At 43.0% G+C, this 22,248-nt stretch overlaps 2 protein-coding genes and 1 long non-coding RNA gene across 3 annotated transcripts; all 3 read left to right on the forward strand.

The window, feature by feature from the left end:
* Positions 1–202: 202 nt before the first annotated feature.
* Positions 203–5,761, forward strand: LOC4344089 (uncharacterized). Its single transcript, XM_015792172.3, has 7 exons — positions 203–604; positions 2,621–2,820; positions 2,980–3,621; positions 4,002–4,152; positions 4,548–4,697; positions 4,789–4,961; positions 5,202–5,761. The coding sequence occupies exons 1-7, from the start codon at positions 328–330 to the stop codon at positions 5,307–5,309; spliced, it is 1,701 nt and encodes a 566-aa protein (XP_015647658.1). The 5' UTR covers positions 203–327; the 3' UTR covers positions 5,310–5,761.
* A 1,833-nt stretch (positions 5,762–7,594) lies between these two features.
* On the forward strand, positions 7,595–10,214 carry LOC136357461 (uncharacterized). Its single transcript, XM_066312723.1, has 4 exons — positions 7,595–7,952; positions 8,276–9,169; positions 9,511–9,660; positions 9,773–10,214. The coding sequence occupies exons 2-4, from the start codon at positions 8,480–8,482 to the stop codon at positions 10,154–10,156; spliced, it is 1,224 nt and encodes a 407-aa protein (XP_066168820.1). The 5' UTR covers positions 7,595–7,952; positions 8,276–8,479; the 3' UTR covers positions 10,157–10,214.
* Positions 10,215–13,940: 3,726 nt separating this feature from the next.
* Positions 13,941–16,174, forward strand: LOC107281551 (uncharacterized). The gene is made up of 2 exons (XR_001547399.3): positions 13,941–14,401; positions 15,648–16,174. It is a non-coding gene; the product is annotated as an uncharacterized lncRNA (long non-coding RNA).
* The last annotated feature ends 6,074 nt before the right edge of the window (positions 16,175–22,248 follow it).

Consider the following 22,248-nt stretch of genomic DNA (forward strand, 5'->3'; position numbering starts at 1 on the left):
TTCTATTGAATGCATGTATTATATTATTAGGATGATTCAAACTATAAGATAATAATAATTATTTCTTGATTTTTGAGTTAAGGATGGTTGTGCCTTATATTTTAAAATGGAGGGAGTAGTTGGACCAGATGAGAAGTATTACCAGGTCTGAGGCCTGTGGTGCGCAGATCTTTTTCTCCAGGGAGCCGTAGGCGAATGTTCCATCTCTCCTCTCCTCTTCTCCTCTTTATTACTGCACGCAGAGAGCTCCAGCTCGCGCTGCTCCGACCACCGCCGCGCCGCTCGCCGCCTCCGCCACCGCCTCCGCCGGCAAACCACCCCCTCGCCATGGCCTCCCCCTGCGAGCACCACGTCCCGTACACCCTCCTGGGCGCGCTCCTCAGCGGCGGCGGCCCCCACGCCGCCGCGTGCGGCGGCGCCGCCTTCCTCCGCGACTACGCGGAGCGGGGCACCAACGCGCTGCTGTGGGCGGCCCTCCTCGCCGTCACGTGGCTGCTCGTCCTCCGCCTCGCCGCGCTGCTCCGCCTCTGGGCCCTCGGCGCCCGCCTCCCCGGCCCGCCCGCCTTCCCCGCCGACCCTGGCCTCGCCGCCGGTGACATCACCGGTAGGTTTCCGTCGTCCTCCTCCTCCTTCCTCCCTTCTCTTCCCTGTTCGTGCGAGTAGCGGTTGGTTTGGTGGTAGTTCCGGTGGGTACGGATGCGGAGCTACTGTGGAATTGGATTTGGCGCGAGTTCGGCGCCTTCGCAGGGTAGAATTATTGGGCATATGGCCTTCTCTTTTTATGCTTGCTCGGGTTTCCGTGGGAACTGTTCGATTGGGAGGAACGTTGCCGCAGTTTGATTCGAGATTCAGCAACTCATCATCCTCCAGTTGCTACGCGAGCGACCTGAGTACGGTGATTTGGGAATCTGTTCTTATTTTGATTAATTGATGTGGGATTTGATTTAGTTGGGCGCTGATCTGGGTGGAGTTCGATTAGAATGTCAAATCGGCTGATTTGGACTGTGTCGAATTATTTGATCTGTTTTACGACAGATTCGTGCCCAAATTTGTAGCTTCAGTGGCTGTAAGCCTGTAATATTTCCGTTCCTCTTTGAGGAAGTGGAACCTGCTGGTATGAGGTAGGGGAAGACAAAAAAAAAAGAAGCTAGTGATTGAGGTATGAACTGTTTTTGGCGGATCTGTTTTCCAGCAACTGAGCGTGACCTATAAATTGTTGCTTAATTTGTTTTGCCGTTTAGATTCTAGAGTACTTTTTACTTTTTATGTGAGGTTGTTTTTGCTGAATTTTCATATTTTGTAAGTCAGCAAGGGAACTGAATTATTACCAAGTTGACCTTGATTTGGGATATATTTCCAAAGGATTGGACGGTGTAGAGATCTGCTACGTATTACTTTGAGGTTTGTCTGATTATATGAATATAGTAGAATTCCCAGGAGAATTGAATTAATACTCTGTTTCCTGAGAAAAAAAAACACATTTCTCATGGGCTCATGGCAATCGGATCAAATCAAATCTGTCATCAGTGTATGCTGATCTTCATGTCAATTGTCTAGATCTAATCCTCCGCTCTTCAATACATCTTGGCTATTGGTGCTAGAGAACAATATCGGTGCATCATGTACCCTATCAAAAACACCTGCAAATGGTCATTAAAAAGTGTGAGGTAATTTGAAAACAATGATACTGCATGGATCTACGCTGCCACAGTTTCTAAATTAGTTTAACACAGGGCAGAAAATTGAATAGACAGATTTTAGTAAACAATAATATAGTACCATCCTCTTTTTTTTTCAATTATCCTCTTTCAGTTGATTTTGCTTCTTTATTTCACCTTCCATGACAAAGTTCGATTTTAAACTATGTATAATGAATTGTGGTCTGGTATATCCATTGTGCCTGAATGTTTTCAGTTTTTCTTTAAAATAAACATTTACACCTTATTTTGAATACGATGTACATGAAGGTAGGATGAACCGTCCTACCCTGACCTGCGCCAAACTATGATTTAGGAAATATTGGACAAAAATTGCTGAAATAACCTATCTGGATGAAAAAAAACATCTCCCTTATATGAATAAGTTGTTCATTACGATTTTGCCAGATGAGGATTGAGTTACTAACAGAATTCGCTGTGCATAAGGTAGGTGTTTTGCATATAAATATAGGAATAGATAGGCATCACACGAGTATTTTACTAACTTTAATACGGATAACTTTTTTTTTTTTGCAGGGAAATACGGATAACTTTTTGATACCATGCTGTCCTATGTTTGTGGCATCATATTGTATTTCTCATTTTTCCTGTTTAGTCAAATGAGCATGTGCGTAGACTGGCCTAGCTCAACTCTGTAGTCTTTAGGGCCCGATTATACAATGCTCTAGCACATGGTGCATCAAATACTCTACATAACAGATAGTCGGTTGTACATTGTTACGCATAAAAATTCTGGAAAGAAATAGCTAATGCAGATTTTGAGCAGATTCATAATTGCGATCTACCAGTATTTGTTGAGTAAAACACTAAAACTGTGGATGGTTTGATTTCTGATCATATTCCCCTGAACTGCTGTATTTCACCACTGATCATATGTTCCTTTCAACTGCATTATTAAACAGGCTACCTATCGAAGTTACATGGCAGTTATGGCCCAGTTGTTCGACTGTGGCTCGGACCCTCTCAACTGCTTGTCTCAGTTAAAGATTCTAGGGTAATTAAAGAGTTGCTAACAAAGGCTGAAGATAAGTTGCCGTTGACTGGGAAGACATATAATTTGGCTTGTGGAAAACTTGGTCTGTTCATTTCCTCGTTCGAGAAGGTTTGTGTCTCAAATGTGATAAAATACCATATGCAGTCTGCTGTATTAATTTGTCTCGTTTGCCTTGCATATTTTTGGTGATAGTTATCATTCAGATGGCACATACAATTGCTGATTCATCTCCGCTATTCTTTTAATGCTTTTCTCCTGCATTTTCAGGTCAAAAGTAGGAGGGAATCACTGAAGTCATTCCTGGATGAAAAACTTAGTGTTGGTACTGGTGGAAGTTCCTTCAAGATCATTCAAATTGTCCTTGATAGAGTTGACTCCATTATGGCCAGGGATTTTCTGGACTGCAGATATTTTTCCCAACACATGGCATTTAACATTGTTGGCTCGGCTCTTTTTGGTGATGCTTTCTTTGATTGGTCTGATGCTTCTGCCTATGAGGAGCTGATGATGACGGTTGCAAAGGATGCTTGTTTCTGGGCTTCTTATGCAGTTCCCCCATTTTGGAAACCTGATTATAGGAGGTACAGAACACTATGTGCTCGATTGAAGCTATTAACACAAGGCATCGTTGCAAAATCAAGAAACCAAAATGGTGTACTTAGCCTTATTGATCTGAGTTCCTGTCAGAGAAGTGAAAGGATGATAAAAGATCCATGCAGAGGCTTTTCTCTGCTTGATGGTGTGATTTCAAGTCGTTGTCTCAACGAGGCAGCTGAAGGGCCTCTCAGCTCAGAAGAAGAAATATGTGGTAACATTATGGGTTTAATGTTGCATGGAATTTCCACGTGTGCTAACCTAATTGGCAACATCCTAACAAGGCTTGCCTTGTACCCAAACTTGCAATGCCAGGTACACATTATTTGCTTTATTTCTCTGTTGCAAACAATCCTGGTTGCTCTTTATGTGATGATTGGTGCTTGTTACTGCTTTTTTGTTTCAATAGGTAGTTCCTTTACCTAAACAGATCTCTCCCAGTTATATATATGTTACAATGTTGCATATTGTCCAGTATTGCTCCTTGTTCTTTGCTTATGCAATATATTTCTGCCCTTCATGTAGTATCATGATAGTCTCAAGTTATTCTGGTTTTGTTATAGCATTCCTTTGTTAATTTGACAAGGCTGAACTTGTTTCTTCATTTATCTTCGTTGACATGGAAACTGCTTCTTTCAGGCGGTTGCATTGTATTTATGCTGTTTCTCTGACTTACATGTGCTGTTTTCCTACAGCTGCATTCGGAGATAGTTTCAGGTCACAGTGAATCATCTGAGCTTAAGATAGATGATGTGCTTAGGATGAAATTCCTACTTGCTACTGTATGTGAATCTGCTCGACTTTTGCCTGCTGGACCTCTTCTCCAGAGATGTTCTTTGCAACAAGGTATACATATCTTTTCAATAAAACTTAAAAAGTACCGATCAATGAAAAATGAAAAAATATTAATAGTGTACATAGCACCACGTTTCATACCCTGTATTTCTTGAGGCCATTTTTATTAATATATAAATTTTCTTATATGTCCTGAAATGTCATCCATATCATATTATCATATGATTTTAAATGGAGATGTCTTTTCTTCATCCTGATCTTGCTGTACTGTATTGAGATTATGCTTTGGTTCTGAGGTTCCTTAATATATCCATTATCCAGTTGTAGGAGAAATCAGGTGTACTTTTATTTCATTTATTTTTAGCTCTTGTGTGAAGTGTGAGCTCTAGACCTTTTGGATTACCTGCTGTACATTATTGATCTCCTTACAATTTCCTTGAGTGCAGATGTTAATCTTAATTCCAGCATCACAATACCAGCTGGAGCAATATTGGTTATTCCTTTGCATCTCGTGCAAATGGAAGCTTCTACATGGGGAAATGATGCTTGCCAGTTCAACCCTAATCGTTTCCTCAAAAAGGAAATTAATTTTGAAGGTCTCTCCCTCTGCTCCCTTCATTTTCCTTTCCGCTTGTTCATTTGTGCATTATCTCAATATGTTTTCTTCTTTTACTTGTTTTACTGCAGAGATATTAGCGGCAGCACATAAAGGCTCAAATGGGATCAACCTCTTCACTGACGAGTGTGATAAGACTGAATCATTCCTTCCATTTGGCTCTGGGAGTCGAGCATGTGTTGGGCAGAAGTTTGCGGTTCTTGGGATCGCAATGTTGATTGCTTCTCTGCTTCGCAGTTACGAGGTTAGATGTGATAATTTTTTCTGTATCTTGGCATGGCCATGTGAAGAGACACGGCCACGAACTCTGTTATTTATTACCCTAAAAAAACTGTTATTTATTTCTATTCACTATGAGCTCAGCGAGTTTCTTTAGAACAATTCCTGACTAAATTATGGTTACACCCCCCTTGAGTTATAAAATTTGGCCCTTATTAAGGTTGTATTCTAAACTTGTGATGTTGCTTGGAATTCGAACCTGCAGGTACAACCTCATCCAGCTTTATCCCAAGAAATGGAATCATTAGTTGACAGCAACAGCCTTCACCATATTCCGAACCCAAAGATCATCCTCAAGAAAAGGAGCATCTGAAGCAGCACCTTGACAAATTAAAGCTTGACGCATTTACCCTTGATTACAATATATGTTTTTTACTGGTGGCATGCCAGGATATGGTCTCTGTTTTTTTTCAGAAGCAATATGGTCTCCAAGCTTGCTTTCTTTCCATCGCAGAAACCGCGACGTGGATGGTTTTTTCCTCCAGATTTTTAACGGCCCCAGTGAGCTTTTCTAGACCTAGTTTCCATTAATTAGCGTTTTGAGGCACTTGTGGGCGGTTAAATCACAGGAGGTGTGTACCGATGTGCATAAACCAATAGTAGCTTCTTCTTTTTTCTTTTTTTTTTCCGGTTGGTGTTTTCTTCTCCTTCTGGAGGAATGTAATGTTTTATGATGCACTGTATGGCTGTATCGTGCGCGGGAGCGCAGAATCTGTTACTGAGTTTAGTGTACCATGTACCTATATATATGGTCACATTGTATTATTGTTGATTGTTTCTTCCACCGTAACTGGTGAAGTTTCTCAAAAAGAACATTGGAATTTGTATTGCCTGGTTTGTGGACAAAACATCAACAAAAAAAAGAGAGAAGAAAAAACCTGGTGACTTTGAGTAGTACGTTATCGAATTATGATATTTTACCATCGTCGTCGTCTCATAGTAGTATACCGTAGTGGTAGTATACTACTAGTAGTGTGAGTGTGTATTATTTTACAGAGAGTCCGTGCTTGGATTGCATAGGCGCTGTTTTTGGCTTCGTCTCGAGCTGCATTGCCTGCATCCTCTTCAAATCTTCAGAGATGAGAGAGGCAACGGCGCAGAGCAGCCAAGCATGGACGGAGCCAGTCGGTGGTGTATACGTCCAAGTGTCCAAGCCGAAAGCTGCCTCACCATCTCCCTATACTGCTTTGATTTTTTGTTTTTGGTTAATTGTTTGTTTTTGGGATGCAAGTCATGCAACCTGCACTGTGGCAGTGGCAGTGGCTAGCAGGCGAGTGTGCCGCTAGCGCGCACTTCCCACTTAACTATCTCTATTAGTTAACATTAATAACAGTAATTAGGAATTTTTTTAAAGATTTTATCTTTTTTTTAGATTTTTTTATTAACAGATTGACAAAAATTTAAACTAAATTTGAAACTTTTGATTTAAGATTCAAATTTTAAAGTCAAATTTTGAAAACTTTTAACTCAGATTTGAAACTTTCAACTTGACAAGTTGATATTCGAAAACTTTAAAGTCCAGGTTTGAAAATTTTGAAAACTTTCAGCTTAAGATTTGAAAATTTTTAACTCGAGATTCGAAAACTTTCAACTCGAGATTTGAAAACTTTCAAGTTCAGATTTGAAAATTTTGAAAACTTTCAACTTGAGATTTAAAAATTTTTAACTCGAGGTTTGAAAACTTTCAACTCGAGATTTGAAAACTTTCAAGACCAAATCTGAAAATTTTTAAGTTAAGATTTAAAAATTACTAGTAAACTAATTATGATTTTTTCTCCTACCCGTGCGACATCGAACTGTGAAAAAAAAAGGAAGAAACATGGCGGTAGCAAATGGGGGATTTACAATTATGACACTGCAAACATTAACTGCGCCAAAAAAAAAAGAGAAAAAGAAACACGTGTGTGGGCCGGAAGTACGCGTTGACGGCGCATACGCGGGAATTAGGAATTCTGCTGGCGGTCCGGCCTGCACGGTGAGTTACCACGTTGGCTGTTGATCGAGAGATTCTCCGGTCAGAATTTTCTCTGAGAAAAAGAAATCTGAGGATGCCCGGCCCAATATATGGGGCCCAAAACAAGCGAGCTTTTATGGGCCGTGACGAGTAGCCATCGGCCCATCTCCGCTTTCCCTTGTTGAGGTCAGGAGGCCGTGGCCCGTGTGTGCGACATGGTCGCACTTCCAGCCCCATCTTTTGCTTATCAGCCAAAATTTAAATTTTTAACATTTAATTTAGAGTTGGTTTTGGGATTTTTTTCACCTAAGTTTATTTTTTAGCCTCTACTTTTGGATCGTTAAGAATACGTATATAAAAGTTGTATTCACAAATTATTTTTTTTATGTAAATATATGAATAAGCCAAACGATGAAGCCTCTCCCCTCGCCCATCTCCCGACGGTCGTCTCCTCCTTCCTCTTAGGCTCGTCGGTCGCCAATCCCCCCATCTCCCGCCGCGCGCCCGCCGCCGCTCCGCCCGTCACCACCCTGCCCGGCGTCTACCACGCTAAGATTTCCGAACTACGGTATGGTACGCCGCCGCTCGCCTGTGGTTACTCTACTCATCTTCTCGCTTTCATATACTATTGTCGGTTATTTTTGAGTATCCTTTCTCCTGCCTCCTCCGAGGAGAAAGTGTGCTATTTCCAGGGGCAGATTGTCGGATCGGCGGCGACTATTGGAACCAAGAAAATTTGGGAATATTTGGGAGCCCTTGGGCATATCATTATTCTAGTCGGACTCTCAATGCTCATGTCCCCCCCACAAAAGGGCAGCCGAACCTTTGTCATGAACAACAAACACGAGCATTGGGTTTCTTGGCTTCCTAGGCGCATAAAGGGCTCTTAACTTCGTTGCTGCATAAAAGAGTCAGGTCGTAAGCTTTGGGCTTTCAACATAGCAGCTTCGCTGCAGAAGGCAAGTCAGATTCCACATGGAGATAGATAATGGACACACCTTTGTAAGTTCTTGGTTTCAATTATAAGTACTACATCCGTTTTTTAATAGATGACGCCGTTAACTTTTTCTCACATGTTTGACCATTCGTCTTATTAAAAAATTTTATGCAAATGTATAAGATATAAATCACACTTAAAGTACTATGAGTGATAAAACAACCCATAATAAAATAAATTATAATTACGTAAATTTTTTGAATAAGACGAACGGTCAAACATGTAAGAAAAAGTCAACGGCGTTATCTATTAAAAAACAGAGGGAGTATTCTTTAGAGTTTTAATGCTTCAAGCCACTAACATATTTTGTGTAATCTAATTATTGTAGCAAGCGGAGGAGGGCGATAGGCTCAGCAATCTACCTGACGATATTTTGTTGGATATCTTGGCGAGACTCAACATTAGTACGGTTGCAAAGACAAGCGCCCTGTCAACGCGGTGGAGGCACCTACCTTGGTAGTTAACTAAGCTGGATTTGGATGTTGCAGAATTCCTACATGCCCCAGCGTTCAGTAGCATAACGACTGTGCACATGGATCAAGCTATGTCAGCTCTCACCAAAGCAGCTACGAGTTTGCTATCTGTGCCACAGAGAGACACCTCCATCAGAAACCTATGCCTCAAACTCTACATGATGGGCAGCCACTCAAGCAATATAGGATCAGTATTAAGTCAAGCAATTGAAGCTGGGATAGTAAAAGAATTGGACCTTGCTGTTTTGCACGAGAAGAGACATATAGATTGCAATGACGATGATATGCTTCATCAAGCCAGAGCTGTGAAGGTCTTTGCTGGTGCTTTTCCTCGTGTGATTTGTTGCATCACAAGGCTCTCTCTGTACAATGTGCACCTCGATGGAGACATTCATCGTATTCTTTTCGATTGTTGCACTCAGTTGGACTATCTGAATCTCGAGCATTGCGATGATGGGAGCCGCGATGTTTGGAAGATAAATGCGCCAAATTCAAAGCTCCGGCATTTGGAGCTTGCAGTGTGCTTCTTTGGGAGGCTCGATTTAGTCTGCCTCCCAAAACTCGAGTACATTTACTGGGAAATTTGGTTCACTCCTTATGCCCCCTTGTCATTCGGCTCAGTCCCAAGCCTTAGGGAATTACGTCTCGCATGTCCTGCCCAATCTGACTTCCAAGGCTTGAAGTTAAGCAAAGTTTTACAAGGTGTCCCGAACTTGCATACTTTGACAATAGATTTCCAAGGAGAAAAGGTAATTGCATAATCATTTGTTATGATCTGCTTTTCTATTATTGGTACAACTGTTACGTTGCGGCATGTTACTCAGAATGAGGATCTAGCACTAAAATGCTGTGATAGTTTCAGCTGGCTCAGTTCAACCACTTAGGTGTATTTACCTTCAATTTAAAAATGAGAAAACCTGTGAGGTGGTCAAGTGTGCAACCACACCCTCCTAAATTTTGGTTTAACCCCTCTTTTGCTTGTAATTGCCCGCAAGGATTTTATTATTTAGGAGTAATCTTGTTTGTGCAATGGATTCATATATATTTGGCAATCACTCACGTGCTTCATTTCTGCCTTTTGTTTTTTCAGTTATGGATGCAACCTGAACAAAAACAGCTCTGCCCTGCATTCAACAATCTAAAGAAGTTATCTATTCTTTGCATTCATGTTGAATTTGACCTGTTATGGACTATAAACCTCCTTGAAGCTGCACCATCCGTTGAGCTCCTTTGTATTGATGTAAGTTTCCTTTTTTTTTAATAGAGCGCAACAATAGCATATGACAGTAACTGCAACTGGACTATCATTATGTGCACAAATTAACATAACCAAGTGCTCATACTAAATGTAGACCTGGGAACATGTATGCTTGGTAAACAAAGAGGATGAAGATGGAAGAAAGCTTGTTCATGGAGAAACAACACATCCTTCATGGGAGATATCTGAGTTCACTGGCACCAGAAATTGGCAATTGAAAGAACTCCAGTTCACTGGCTTTAGGCCACTCAAGCAACAATTGGTCTTTTTAAAGGCCATCATGGAGCAAGCTCGCAACCTGCAGACTGTTATTCTGAAAGAGGAAGAACCATGCGAGGACTGTGAGGCATTAGGCACGCCTCTTTCTTGTATAAAAGATCATGACTTCCCAAAGTCGAAGGATGAGCAAGACAATGTAGTCGAGCAGCTCAGAGAGAAGATTTCTTCGGATTCGCAAATAATTTTCCAGTGTTTGTAACATCCCCTTCCCAAATTATTTTCCTATAGTTTTGGAAAATGAATATATCCTATGTACATCCCCGTGTACTTGCTACTTGCAACGGAGGAGTTGTTTGTCACTGAATAAATATCTGGAATTTCTATTTTAGCTTCATCCTGATATCCAAATACGTGTGGAAGTAGTTCAATGCCATACGTACTGGTAGCATTAAGAAGAACCATTGTAAATCTAACCAAAGATATTACTACCTCCGTCCCAAAATAAGTGCAGCTGTAAATATTCGTGCTCAACGTTTGACCGTCCGTCTTATTTAAAAAATTTGTGAAAAATTTGAAAACATTTAGTCACACATAAAGTACTATTCATGTTTTATCATCTAATAGCAATAAAAATACTAATCATAAAAAATTTTGAGTAAGGTGTATTGGCGATCCTTAAACTTGTAGGGTTATATCATATAGTTCCCTAAACTCTCAAAATGCATATCCAGATCCTAGAACTTGTCAAAGTGTATCATCTGGGTCCCAAATTAACTCATCCCCTCTAGGATCCTACGTGACGCTGATGTGGCAATGCCACATGGACGTGACGTGTCCTTTTCTCTTTTTTTCTTCTTTTCTTTTTAGTTTTCTTCTCATTCTTTTTTTTCCTTTTTTCTGTACGGTCCACAGCGAAAGGAGAAGAAAGGGGAAAAAAAAGAGGAAAAAAAGAAAAAGAAAAAAATTAAATGGGTCCCATTTGTCAATCAAAATAATGCCATGTCATGTCCGTGTGGCATGCCACATCAACGCCACGTAGGATCCTGAAGGGGTTGTGGCGATTTGGGACCTAGATGACACAATATGACAAGTTCTGGGATTTAGATATGTATTTTGAGAGTTTAGGGATCTAGATGACACAACCCTACAAGTTTAAGAACCGACCGTACACTTTACTCAAAAATTTTCAGATAAGATGAACAGTCAAACGTTGAACGTGAATAGTGCAAAACTATACTTATTTTGGGACGGAGGGAGTAACAGATAAAAATAATCATTACGTTTATGTTGCCAATGAATCTCTCTCTAGTCACTTTTCATCGGCAAACATAAAATGCCTACCAACAAGATTAGCTAAAAAGAAAATAGACGGTGTACTACAACAGCACATACCACTAGGAATGGGCTGGGTGTGAATCTATCCTAAAATTACTGCTCCTTTTGCTACGAAAAACCCCACAAGTTGAGCCCGTGGGTCGGTGTGCCTGATGTCCCACATCTTGTCACGCCCTTTCGATCTCCTGGGTGCGCACATATGCGAATTCTCCGCCCAATTCCGCATCTTCCCCGACGCTCTAACGCCGCCACCTGATCTCCTGCCCCGATGCACCGCCTCATCTCTTCTCCCTCTCTCATGGCATCTGCAGCGGCTAGCTGGTGGTCACCATTGCTTGCTCGAGGAGGACCTGTCCGTCGTGTTTCCGGTGTGTTTTCTTGTCACTCGACGATTTCAATCCTGACTGATGGTACCATCTTATTTATTTTAGATGTTGACTAGGTAGGTGTCTGTGCGTTGCAACGGGTAAAAAATATACACCAATTTAAAATCACAAAGTAAAATGATGTTGAATAATTAAATTTGTTAGGATGAAAACCTTATTATTGCACGAACAATAATTTCATCACATCCTTATAAGTTTTCACAGGTTAGTAATACAAACAGCCAAAAAATTCAAGAATAGAATGGCACAATAGGTCTCTTAGGGCACGTTCAACGGTTGAGCCCGCCATGGACTCTTGAATAGGCTATGTCAGAGAAAAACAATAGTTCTACAAAGGCTGGCTTTCCGATCGTCTCTCCACTAATATGCAGTAATTAAATTTTTGTAGCAATGGTGTCGTGATTTTCTGCATTTTGGATCTAAATACGTGACTTTTCTTGAAGATGGACTATACAACGGCCATTGGTTATCTCGTCTGCTCGTGTTTTTCTCATTGTGAGCCGATGTCAGGCCGATTGCATGCAAAACATCGATGCATCTCCATTCTTTTTTCTCTCTCTTCCACATCATCAAATCTGCTTCCATGGCAATAAAGAGAGCCCACTAATTAATACCTTTGTACATGCCCTAGTACCTCCTGGCCCTCTTCCATAGATCCTGCACGCACAAATAAATGAAGAATAACTGTGCAGTAATGCAGGAAGTAAATTAAGCTGAATCAAGTTGTATAGATGAGATAGGTTTATTTAAACCATCAAGATTAATATTTGTAGCATCATGGTTGCATGATCTTCCAAATTCAACCTGTAGCTTCGATCGAAACCAAACCTGTACAAATGGTCTTCCCAGTTAAAGAAATTTCAGGCTGTGCTACTTATTTCAAACTGAAAATTTCCAACCTTTGAAAAATATACTAATTTAAATGAGACAACCGATTTAAGTGGTTCATAGCTAGAAACACCATACCTTGATTTTTCCTAATAATTATGTAATAGACTAATAGTTAACAGATTGAGCCACAAAACTCTATTGTAATAAATTGCTAGATTCCCCAAATTTAATCACTAAGTGCATTAGTTACTTGTAACGGACTCAATTTCAGGGGAAAAATTTTTACGAAATATTTTAGTTGCACTCTTCTCAATTCTTCTTTTGAAGTGATCTTGCCTTCTCTTAATTTCTTTTAACTTGGATTTAGACTTTATTTGCAAAGTTAATCGCGCTCTTTTAAATTTTGCAAAACATTTCTATTATTTTCTTTAATCTCTAACTTTGGCTCTAGATTATTTTTCCTTTGAATCCATTCCCGAACATCTCCAACAAATACTATTTCAATTCCCACTCAACCATCTCTAGAGTACAGGAAAAGTTGATACCTTTCCTTTGGACCCCCAAATATTTCCCCTTTGAAATCTCGTTCATCTAAATTATCCATTCAAGATTTTAAAGTCTACTATTTAGCTTGGGCCAATAATTCCCGATTGACCCGACTCTTTGTTATATTCCATTAACCATTTTATCCTTGGGACTAAACCAGTATAATTTCCTTTTTGCTGGAATTTATTCTAGATCAAACCCTTGATCTAGACCTATCTTTAGAAATCCTTGTTCTCTTTCATACAACACCTTCCACAAACTCCTCTAGATGTTCCACTTCTTCTATCTATAAATTAAACCGCCAGTTTGATTCCCAAGGTTTGATTCTTTCTAGCACAAGAATAATATTTCCAGAATAATTGTTCTTGTGCTAACAAACCTTTTCAATCCCTCCTATTCAAAAGGTCCAAAACTCCTTTAAAACCTATTTAAAACCCTCCCGTCAAAATTCCCTTAGTTTTCAATTCCTTAAATTCTATTTAAATTTCTTGTCCAAAATTCAAAAGGTTCACAAATATCTTCCTTTATAATTTTTCCCCTTTGAATTCTAGTCAAATTCAAAAAGTCCACAAACATTTCTTCCTATAGATTTCATCTCCTTTGAATTCCATTCAAAATCCTCTACACAAAAATTCCAAAGGTTTCTATTCAAATCGGGCTGAAATTCCTTTTTCTTCTCCCCTCAGCCCATCTCCCTCCTCAGCCCAAGCGACCCAGCCCCAGCTGAGCCGCCTCCTTCCTCTTCCCTGTGGGCCTGCCGCCGCCGCCGTCTGCAACCACAGCGTCGTCGCCGTCTCGCCCCTTCCAGATGTGCCGCCGCCGACGCCGTGCTCCTCTTCTCCACGCCACCGTCACCGTGGCCAAGTCGCCGACTGCCTTCGCAACCGTCATTCGCCACCGCCTCTCACCGCCTATATAAGAAGACGAACCCCCTCCATTTTCCACACACCAATCGAGCTCTTCGAGCTCTGCCTCTCTCTCTCTCTCCTGCCATGTCCGGCTGCCACCTACCGTCGGCCGATCTCCCTCACCGGAATTCCACTAATTAAATCCTTGCGCCATCGGGTTTGCCTCGACGAGGTGAACTCATTTTCCTAGTTTCCCCTTCCTTTACCCTTCCGAAACCAACCACCACAGCCACCTCCTCTTGTTGCCAGAGCTATACTCTTGCCTGCGCCGTTCCGGCCATCTCCTTCACTCCCTTTGCCAACCACCGACTTCCCCGGATGCGCATCGTTCGGGAACACCATCCTCTACCGGCGCAGTCATATCTTAGCCACCACAGCATCGGCGCCCTTCCTCTCCTCCTCTCGGTTCCCTGGCTAACAGAGAGGAAGAAAACGAAGCAAGGAGAGAAGAACCGGAGGAAGAAGAGACATATGACATGTGGGCCCCACTTCTATAAAGTAAATCTTTTTCCTTTAATTTCCATTTCAATCTTCAAGCACCCATGTCTCTCCAACCACAGATCCCATCCCAGTGAGACCTTGACCTAAATTCTTCTAATTTCAAACTCTTTTGTTTTGATATCAAATTCCTATTTTAAAATTTTATTTAAATTTCTTTATTTGAATACCTTTTTAATTTAAACCTATTTGATTTATCTTAAATACCTTTAATTTTAAATTTCTTATTTTATTTAAAAACCTTTTCCTTATTTATTTATTTATTTATTTACTTTCTAATTTTAAATTATTTTAATTAACCTTTAAAAATTATTTTACATCCCTTTAATTTTAAATTTCTTGTTTTATTTAAAAACCTTTTTTAAATTTTAATTATCCTTTAGTTTCTTTAAATACCCTTTTCTTTACCATTTTAAATTTTATTTATTTAATCTATTTAAAACCCCTTTTTAATTTAAATTCCTTTGATTTATTTAAATACCCTTTTTATTTCTAAATCATTCCCATACCATCCCTTAGCCACTAAAAATCCGCCGATAGAACTTTACGCCTTCCATGGAGACGTTCGTGTGGTCTCAAACCCCGACGTCAAACCGTTGGTCGTAAATCCTGGCATAACCTAATCCTAAGGTCGAAGTGTTGCTCTTCGCACCCTACGCCTCAACGCGTACAGTGGTCAGAGCCTCACTACTCCCTCGACCTCTACAGCATGCCACACACTAGCTTTCGGATTCTGTGCGATCCAAGCCGCTCTGCTGCCACTCACGGCTGTAGGGTAACACTTTCCACCCACAAACCTACATAAACCCTCCCAACTCTCTAGTCGTTGTGCCACTTGATTGTAGCATCGACTAGATGGGCCGATATTTAGCCGTTATGCCTTAACATCGGCTAACCACTCCAAATATCTAGCCGTTGTGCTGCGTTACTCTAGGACCGACTAGAAAACCAAATCCACCAAATAAACCCTACCTATCCATTCTATCCTTTCTTTGTTTTTATTTGATTCCCAACCTATAGAAACCAAAAACCTCTCTTTTGTTTTCAAATTAAAATTTATTTTGAACTCATTCCTTTTTCCTCTCGCCTCGCTCCAATTTTATTTATTCCTTGGCTTTATCATTTCTTTGTAGCAATTTGCTTATAGGCTTTATTTGTTATCTTTTCGTATTCGTACATTAGACCGTACAGTAAGTTTTATCAGTAACTTGGATAAGGAAATCCGTCTCTTTGATGGTGTCATCAGTGAGTCACGTGGTTTAAAGAGGTCGGTGGTTGCTGTAAGGAGGGATTCTTTCATAGATTTGAAGTTCGAAGTGGGCGCGTTTCCATCCAGTTTCGACCAGCATTATGTTTCCTTCAAGGAGAAAATCCATGGCTATGATACTCAAGAAATAAAGACTGATTTTGCGTTAATCTCAGTAAAGGTGACTTGGTCGGCTTTGCTTTCTGGACTAGAGTGATACCTCTGTTTCTGTAACAGAGTGGGCCAAGAGTGGCTAAAAACCTGCGGCTTACTAAACCTAGGTGCGGCAAACTTGGATAGTAAAGTATTGTAATAAATCTGTCATTGTAATTAAGCCCTCCGTCCCTGAAAAAAAGTACTTTTAGTAATGCATCTGAATAAGTGTTTGTTGAGATGCATAGTCGGTCAATCTCTCCGTCCCTGAAAAACTGAACAAGAACTTTTAGACATGCATAATTAGTTTCGTCTCTGTATTATTACTTCAGCACTAGGGGTTGTATTAATTATATGGAGGAATCTTCAAGGCACAACCGTAGAGTGGCTTCTCTGTGATTTCTGCATTTCTGAATCGTATGTTTTGTGGTTATAGTTATGGTTTTGGTACTAGTGCATACACGTAAGTTCTCATTTTATCACAACTTTTGCGACACTATGGATGTGCAAAGTTTCAAAAATTTTCAGAACATTTGTGCCATTTTCACATATGACTAGCTTATTAAGTCGCGCGTTCGCGCGACTATAACCTTTCTTTCTATTTAAATGTGTGGATACGTTGTTTAATTAGTTTAAATAAGTGTCTGTGAAACATACTTTGCAATAATTGCAGCTATAAGGGAACAAATTTATCTTGATCTTTTTCATGAATAGCATTATTATAAAAATAAATTACTTACATTTATGAATGTGTCATTTGTAATATTGCAAGTAGACTTGTAATATGAAATGTCAGCCCTTCTTTCGGCTTAACAAAATAGTAACATGTACTCTGTAATGGCTAGGGTTAAAAACTTAAGGTTTCTATTCATCTTCGCCATTGTTTCGCTCTCACTATGTGTGCAATCATAAGCTCTCTTTCTGTTGCGCCTATCATCTAGGCACCATATTCGCTGATGCACTACCCCATCCTCCTCTTATGCATTTCATTCATCCTCTTGTTTAGCAAATTTAATTTAATTTTAAAGTAAATTGCGTTGACGGTACAATAACTTGGCAGGTGGGTGCGATTAGGTGTAAAAACTTGAAAATACACTGTCCAGCGTAGCGGTACAATAACTTGGCTAGGTGGGTGCGCCCATAGTGCATAAGTTGCCACGTAAACAAAAATTGCCATGTTACCATTCCACCTTATCACAATTGCCGCATCGGCTTTGACACGAAAGACCTATCTCATTTTATAGAAAACCACTTAATATCATTTCTTGACGTACACATATCTCCTTTCATCTTTCTTAACGTGATCTTGAGGTGGTTGCGCTGGTGGCGGTGGCGACGCAGCGGCGGTGTTCAAGCCCTAAACCAGTAACCAAACCAATTCAAGTGTCGACGTGATCGCTGCAAGCTTTGGGATGGCTCCGACTCGGCGAGTTTTTGGAGCATCTGCTCCTTGTTTTGGTAAATCACTTGCTGATGGTTGTAGATTTCTATTTCTTGTTCAATTGATGGATGGTCGCAAAGACATCAGCCAACACTGAGAAGTGGCACTTCGTCAGTCCCAAAATAGCTCACCAGATTTGCTAACCCCTGCAACCCTTGCAGCTTGTTCTTCAGAATAAGCTCCTAGAAAAAGCAAAAATCAGATACAAGATAAAATAAAAGTGCAGGTAATTTGTCGTAGCTTCAAAGTCATGCTAGTGCTAGTACAGATGAGGCCGCTGCAACAGCTGATTTGAGTCCCACCGAGGGCACGACCACCATCGCTTGCTCTGAAACCTTATGAGTGATGATCGTCGCCGCCAACTGCGAGCCCAAACCGTCGCGGACTATAGTAGTGTGGAGATTATGGGTAACCCATATCTACACGGAGACGGTATTTGGATTGGGTACCGGATACCTAATGTAGATAGAATATCTTATTTGTATCTTGGGTTTGTTTCTTAACTTGTGTATCAAGGAAACACCCTGAAATTTAGTCGGTTACGACTGTATCTTACCTATATTTTCATATTCCGTTAGGGATATAGATTATCTTTTGTAACCCGGACTCCTTCCCATATATAAGGGGGGTCCGGGCGCCTCTAGGGGCAGTTGTTGATTTTTCCCGAATCATACAATTAATAATACACTCGGCGGATTCATCCCCGGACAGGAGTAGGGTATTACTTCTTTTTTAAGAAGGCCTGAACCTGTATAAATCTTTTGTCTCCGAACCCATACACTTTCCAAGCTTGATAGCCACCCCCTTTTATTATTGCCGAAATCTAGTTTCGACAGTTGGCGCGCCAGGTAGGGGTTGCGTCAAGCTTTTCGCCGATCAGTGCAATGGGTCCCGTCACCGGCATCGACGACCTCGTCTTCCCACCCGGGCAGGCGTTTCGGTTCGGCAGCCTCGACTTCATCACCAGCAACTTCGGCAAGATTTCTCTCCTTGACTCGGAATCGAACCAGTCGGGAGAGAACCGGATCTCAGTCCCGTTTGGATTCCCAAACGCGGCTGAAACCTACTTCAAGACCATCTCACTCGAGTCGGCTTCAAACCACTCGGCCGAGATCGCATCTTCTCCAACGACACCAGATCAAGATGATGGGGCTTACCCACCAGTCCTGATGAAGCTCCCCGACGATTTAGCGGCCGTCTTCACCACAACAGCGTCTTCATCCCGTAGGCCTAGGCGGAAGTCAGCTTCAACACCGATTTCGCCTAGCTTCAGGGAAGTCGGCGTCATCCTCCAACCACTCGGCACGGTTTCGACGGATCAGCTAGATGACTACAACAGCTCTCCCACCGTCGACTCGCGCCCCACCGACATCGTGGAGTACGATGAGTTTAGCTCTCGCTACCACGACCCAGATCTCGACGACTTCGACGGAAGCCTAGATGACAACTACACCCCTCTCTACTTTGGCGTTTTCATGGCCAATAACGAGACGGAGGAGCAACGCCAAGCCCGGGAGACTGAAGAACGTCGCCGACTGGAGGAGGAGCGTCAAGCACAAGAACAAGAACGGCTACGGCGTGAGCAGCAGGACCGTGAGCGGATCGCCAAGGAAGCTGAAGATCGACGTCAGCGAGCTTTGGAAGCAGGGCGCCGAGCGCGTGATCTCATCGGCCAACAAGACGTCGAAGGGACGCCGGTTTTCCGCACCCCTCAGCAGAATGCGGTTGCCGCGATCACCCTACTCGACACCCTCCTCAACCAAAACGAGCTCAATCGATCCGACCACGTCGTCAACATCTTGAACCAGACCAAGACCATGATTGCGGCCTCGGTTCCAGTTAACTCTGAAAGCGTCCACACGCCGACTGGTAGCCGAGTTCCACACTTCCGGTCTCAAGACTACCGTCATCCAAGCCTCAGCATCACCGGCGCAGGATCCAATCGCAGGAGCAGGGGTCACGACGAGCGGTCTGTTCACTCACCTCCCGACCTTCATAGGGAGCGCCGAGTGGAACGGCCTCGCTCACCACCTCGTCGCCGCCCCATCGATCTTCGCGATACAATCATACAGCGCCGAGCAGCTCGAGGCTACCATCACTCGCTGGACCGCCACGACGACGACCTTGACGGAGTAGCAGCCTTCACCGACGACCTGCGTCGAGTGGATTGGCCAGCCGGCTTCAAACCGACTGGAATCGAGAAGTACGACGGTACCACTAACCCAGAATCGTGGCTTACCGTCTACGGTCTCGCAATCCGCGCAGCAGGAGGTGACAATAAGGCCATGGCGAACTATTTACCAGTGGCTTTAGCGGATTCCGCCCGATCTTGGCTCCATGGACTGCCCCGTGGTACGATCGGATCTTGGGCCGAATTACGCGACCACTTCATCGCCAACTTCCAAGGCACCTTCGAGCGTCCCGGCACACAATATGATCTCTACAACGTCATTCAGAAATCCGGAGAATCCCTTCGGGAGTATATCCGACGATTTTCTGAACAACGTAACAAGATCTCCGACATCTCCGACGACGTCATCATCGCCGCATTCACCAAAGGGATTCGCCACGAAGAATTGGTCGGCAAATTTGGGCGCAAACCTCCCAGAACAGTCAAGCTCATGTTCGAAAAAGCCAACGAGTACGCCAAAGCCGAAGACGCCGTTACCGCATCGAAGCAGTCGGGTCCCAGTTGGAAGCCGAAAAATACGCCGGCTACGGGAGGAGGTGGAAGTAACAATCATAAGGACCGCAAGCGTAAGCCTGAGGAACTTGTTGCAACCGCCGCTCATTCTTCTCGACAGCGTTCGCGCGTCAACACCTTCGACAAGATCATGAACTCCCAATGCCCGCATCATCCAAACTCCAACCACGTGGCCAAAGAGTGCTTCATCTACAAGCAGTTCGCGGAGCAGTACACCAAGTCTACTCGGAAGAACTCCGACGAGGAACAAAGCACGTCAAGGAAGAAGGACGACGGCGACACCCCGGCTGGATTTCAAGACCACCGCAAGGAGCTCAACCATATTTTCGGCGGCCCCATGGCTTATGAGTCTAAACGGAAGCAAAAGTTGACTGAACGGGAGATCAACGCTGTTCAACCCGACACGCCCCAGTATCTTCGATGGTCAGAGATTGCAATCAAGTTTGACCGCTCGGATCATCCTGACCGAGTGGTCCACCCGGGGCGGTACCCCCTGGTACTAGACCCAGTGGTCCGTAACGTCAAGCTTCGCAGAACCCTCATTGATGGCGGCAGTGCACTCAATATCCTCTTCGCCAAAACCTTGGATGATATGCAGATCCCTCGCTCCGAGCTGAAACCAAGCAATGCGCCTTTTCACGGAGTAATCCCAGGATTATCTGCAACTCCACTCGGCCAGATCACTCTTCCGGTCACTTTTGGCACTCGGGAAAACTTCCGCACAGAGAATATCAGCTTTGAAGTTGCCGATTTCGAGACAGCATACCACGCCATACTCGGACGCCCGGCGTTAGCCAAGTTCATGGCCGTCCCGCACTACACGTACATGATGATGAAGATGCCTGGTCCCCGAGGAGTCCTATCCCTACGGAGCGACATTAAGCAAGCCGTCACATGCGACAAGGAGAGTTGCGACATGGCCCAAACTCGCGAGATGGCGTCTGCCCGAGAGGAAATCCGACTGGCTGCAACCACGGTGAGCGAAGGAGAAGTGCCCACCGCCAAGATTTCAAAAAGTGGGGAAACCGAAGCCAAGACTAAAAAGATTCCCTTAGATCCTTCTGATCCTACCAAAACTGCTGTAATAGGCGCCGAGTTAGATTGTAAATAGGAAAGCGCGCTCATCACCTTTCTTCAAAATAATAAAGATATCTTTGCGTGGAAACCTTCGGATATGCCCGGTATTCCCAGAGAGGTGATTGAGCACTCCTTACATGTCAAAGAAGACGCCAAGCCTATTAAACAACGACTCCGTCGATTTGCACAAGACAGGAAGGACGCGATCAAGGAGGAATTAACCAAGCTGTTAGCAGCAGGCTTCATCAAAGAAGTCCTTCATCCCGACTGGCTGGCAAACCCGGTTCTAGTTCGGAAGAAAACAGGGCAATGGCGCATGTGTGTTGATTACACTGATCTCAACAAATCATGCCCTAAAGATCCTTGCGGGTTGCCTCGCATTGACCAGGTAGTTGACTCAACCGCTGGCTGCGAGCTTCTCAGTTTTCTGGATTGCTACTCGGGGTATCATCAGATCCGACTGAAGGAATCCGACTGCTTGAAAACTTCATTCATCACGCCTTTTGGGGCATACTGCTACGTCACCATGCCGTTTGGATTAAAAAATGCAGGAGCAACTTATCAACGTATGATTCAGAGATGCTTCTCAACACAAATCGGCCGCAACGTTGAAGCCTATGTGGATGATGTAGTCGTCAAGACCAAGCAAAAGGATGATCTGATCTCGGATCTAGAAGAAACCTTTGCGAGCATCCGTGCTTTCAGGATGAAATTAAACCCTGAAAAGTGCACCTTCGGAGTACCGTCAGGGAAGCTGCTTGGCTTTATGGTGTCTCATAGGGGCATCCAAGCCAACCCGGAGAAAGTTACTGCTATCCTCAACATGAAACCGCCAAGCACCCAGAAAGATGTTCAGAAGCTGACTGGATGCATGGCGGCGCTCAGCCGATTCGTTTCAAGACTTGGCGAGCGGGGGATGCCCTTCTTCAAGCTACTGAAGAAAACAGATAATTTCCAATGGGGACCCGAAGCACAGAAGGCCTTCGAAGATTTCAAACAACTCCTCACCAAGCCACCGGTCTTAGCTTCACCACACCCGCAGGAGCCGTTGTTGCTGTATGTATCAGCCACCTCCCAGGTCGTGAGCACAGTCTTGGTTGTCGAGCGTGAGGAAGAAGGCCATGTCCAGAAAGTTCAGCGACCAATCTACTTCGTCAGCGAGGTCCTCGCCGACTCCAAAACAAGGTATCCTCAGGTTCAGAAGCTGTTATATGGTATTTTAATTA

This window comes from Oryza sativa, chromosome 7 (assembly GCF_034140825.1).
Source record: "Oryza sativa Japonica Group chromosome 7, ASM3414082v1".
Lineage (NCBI taxonomy): Eukaryota > Viridiplantae > Streptophyta > Magnoliopsida > Poales > Poaceae > Oryza > Oryza sativa.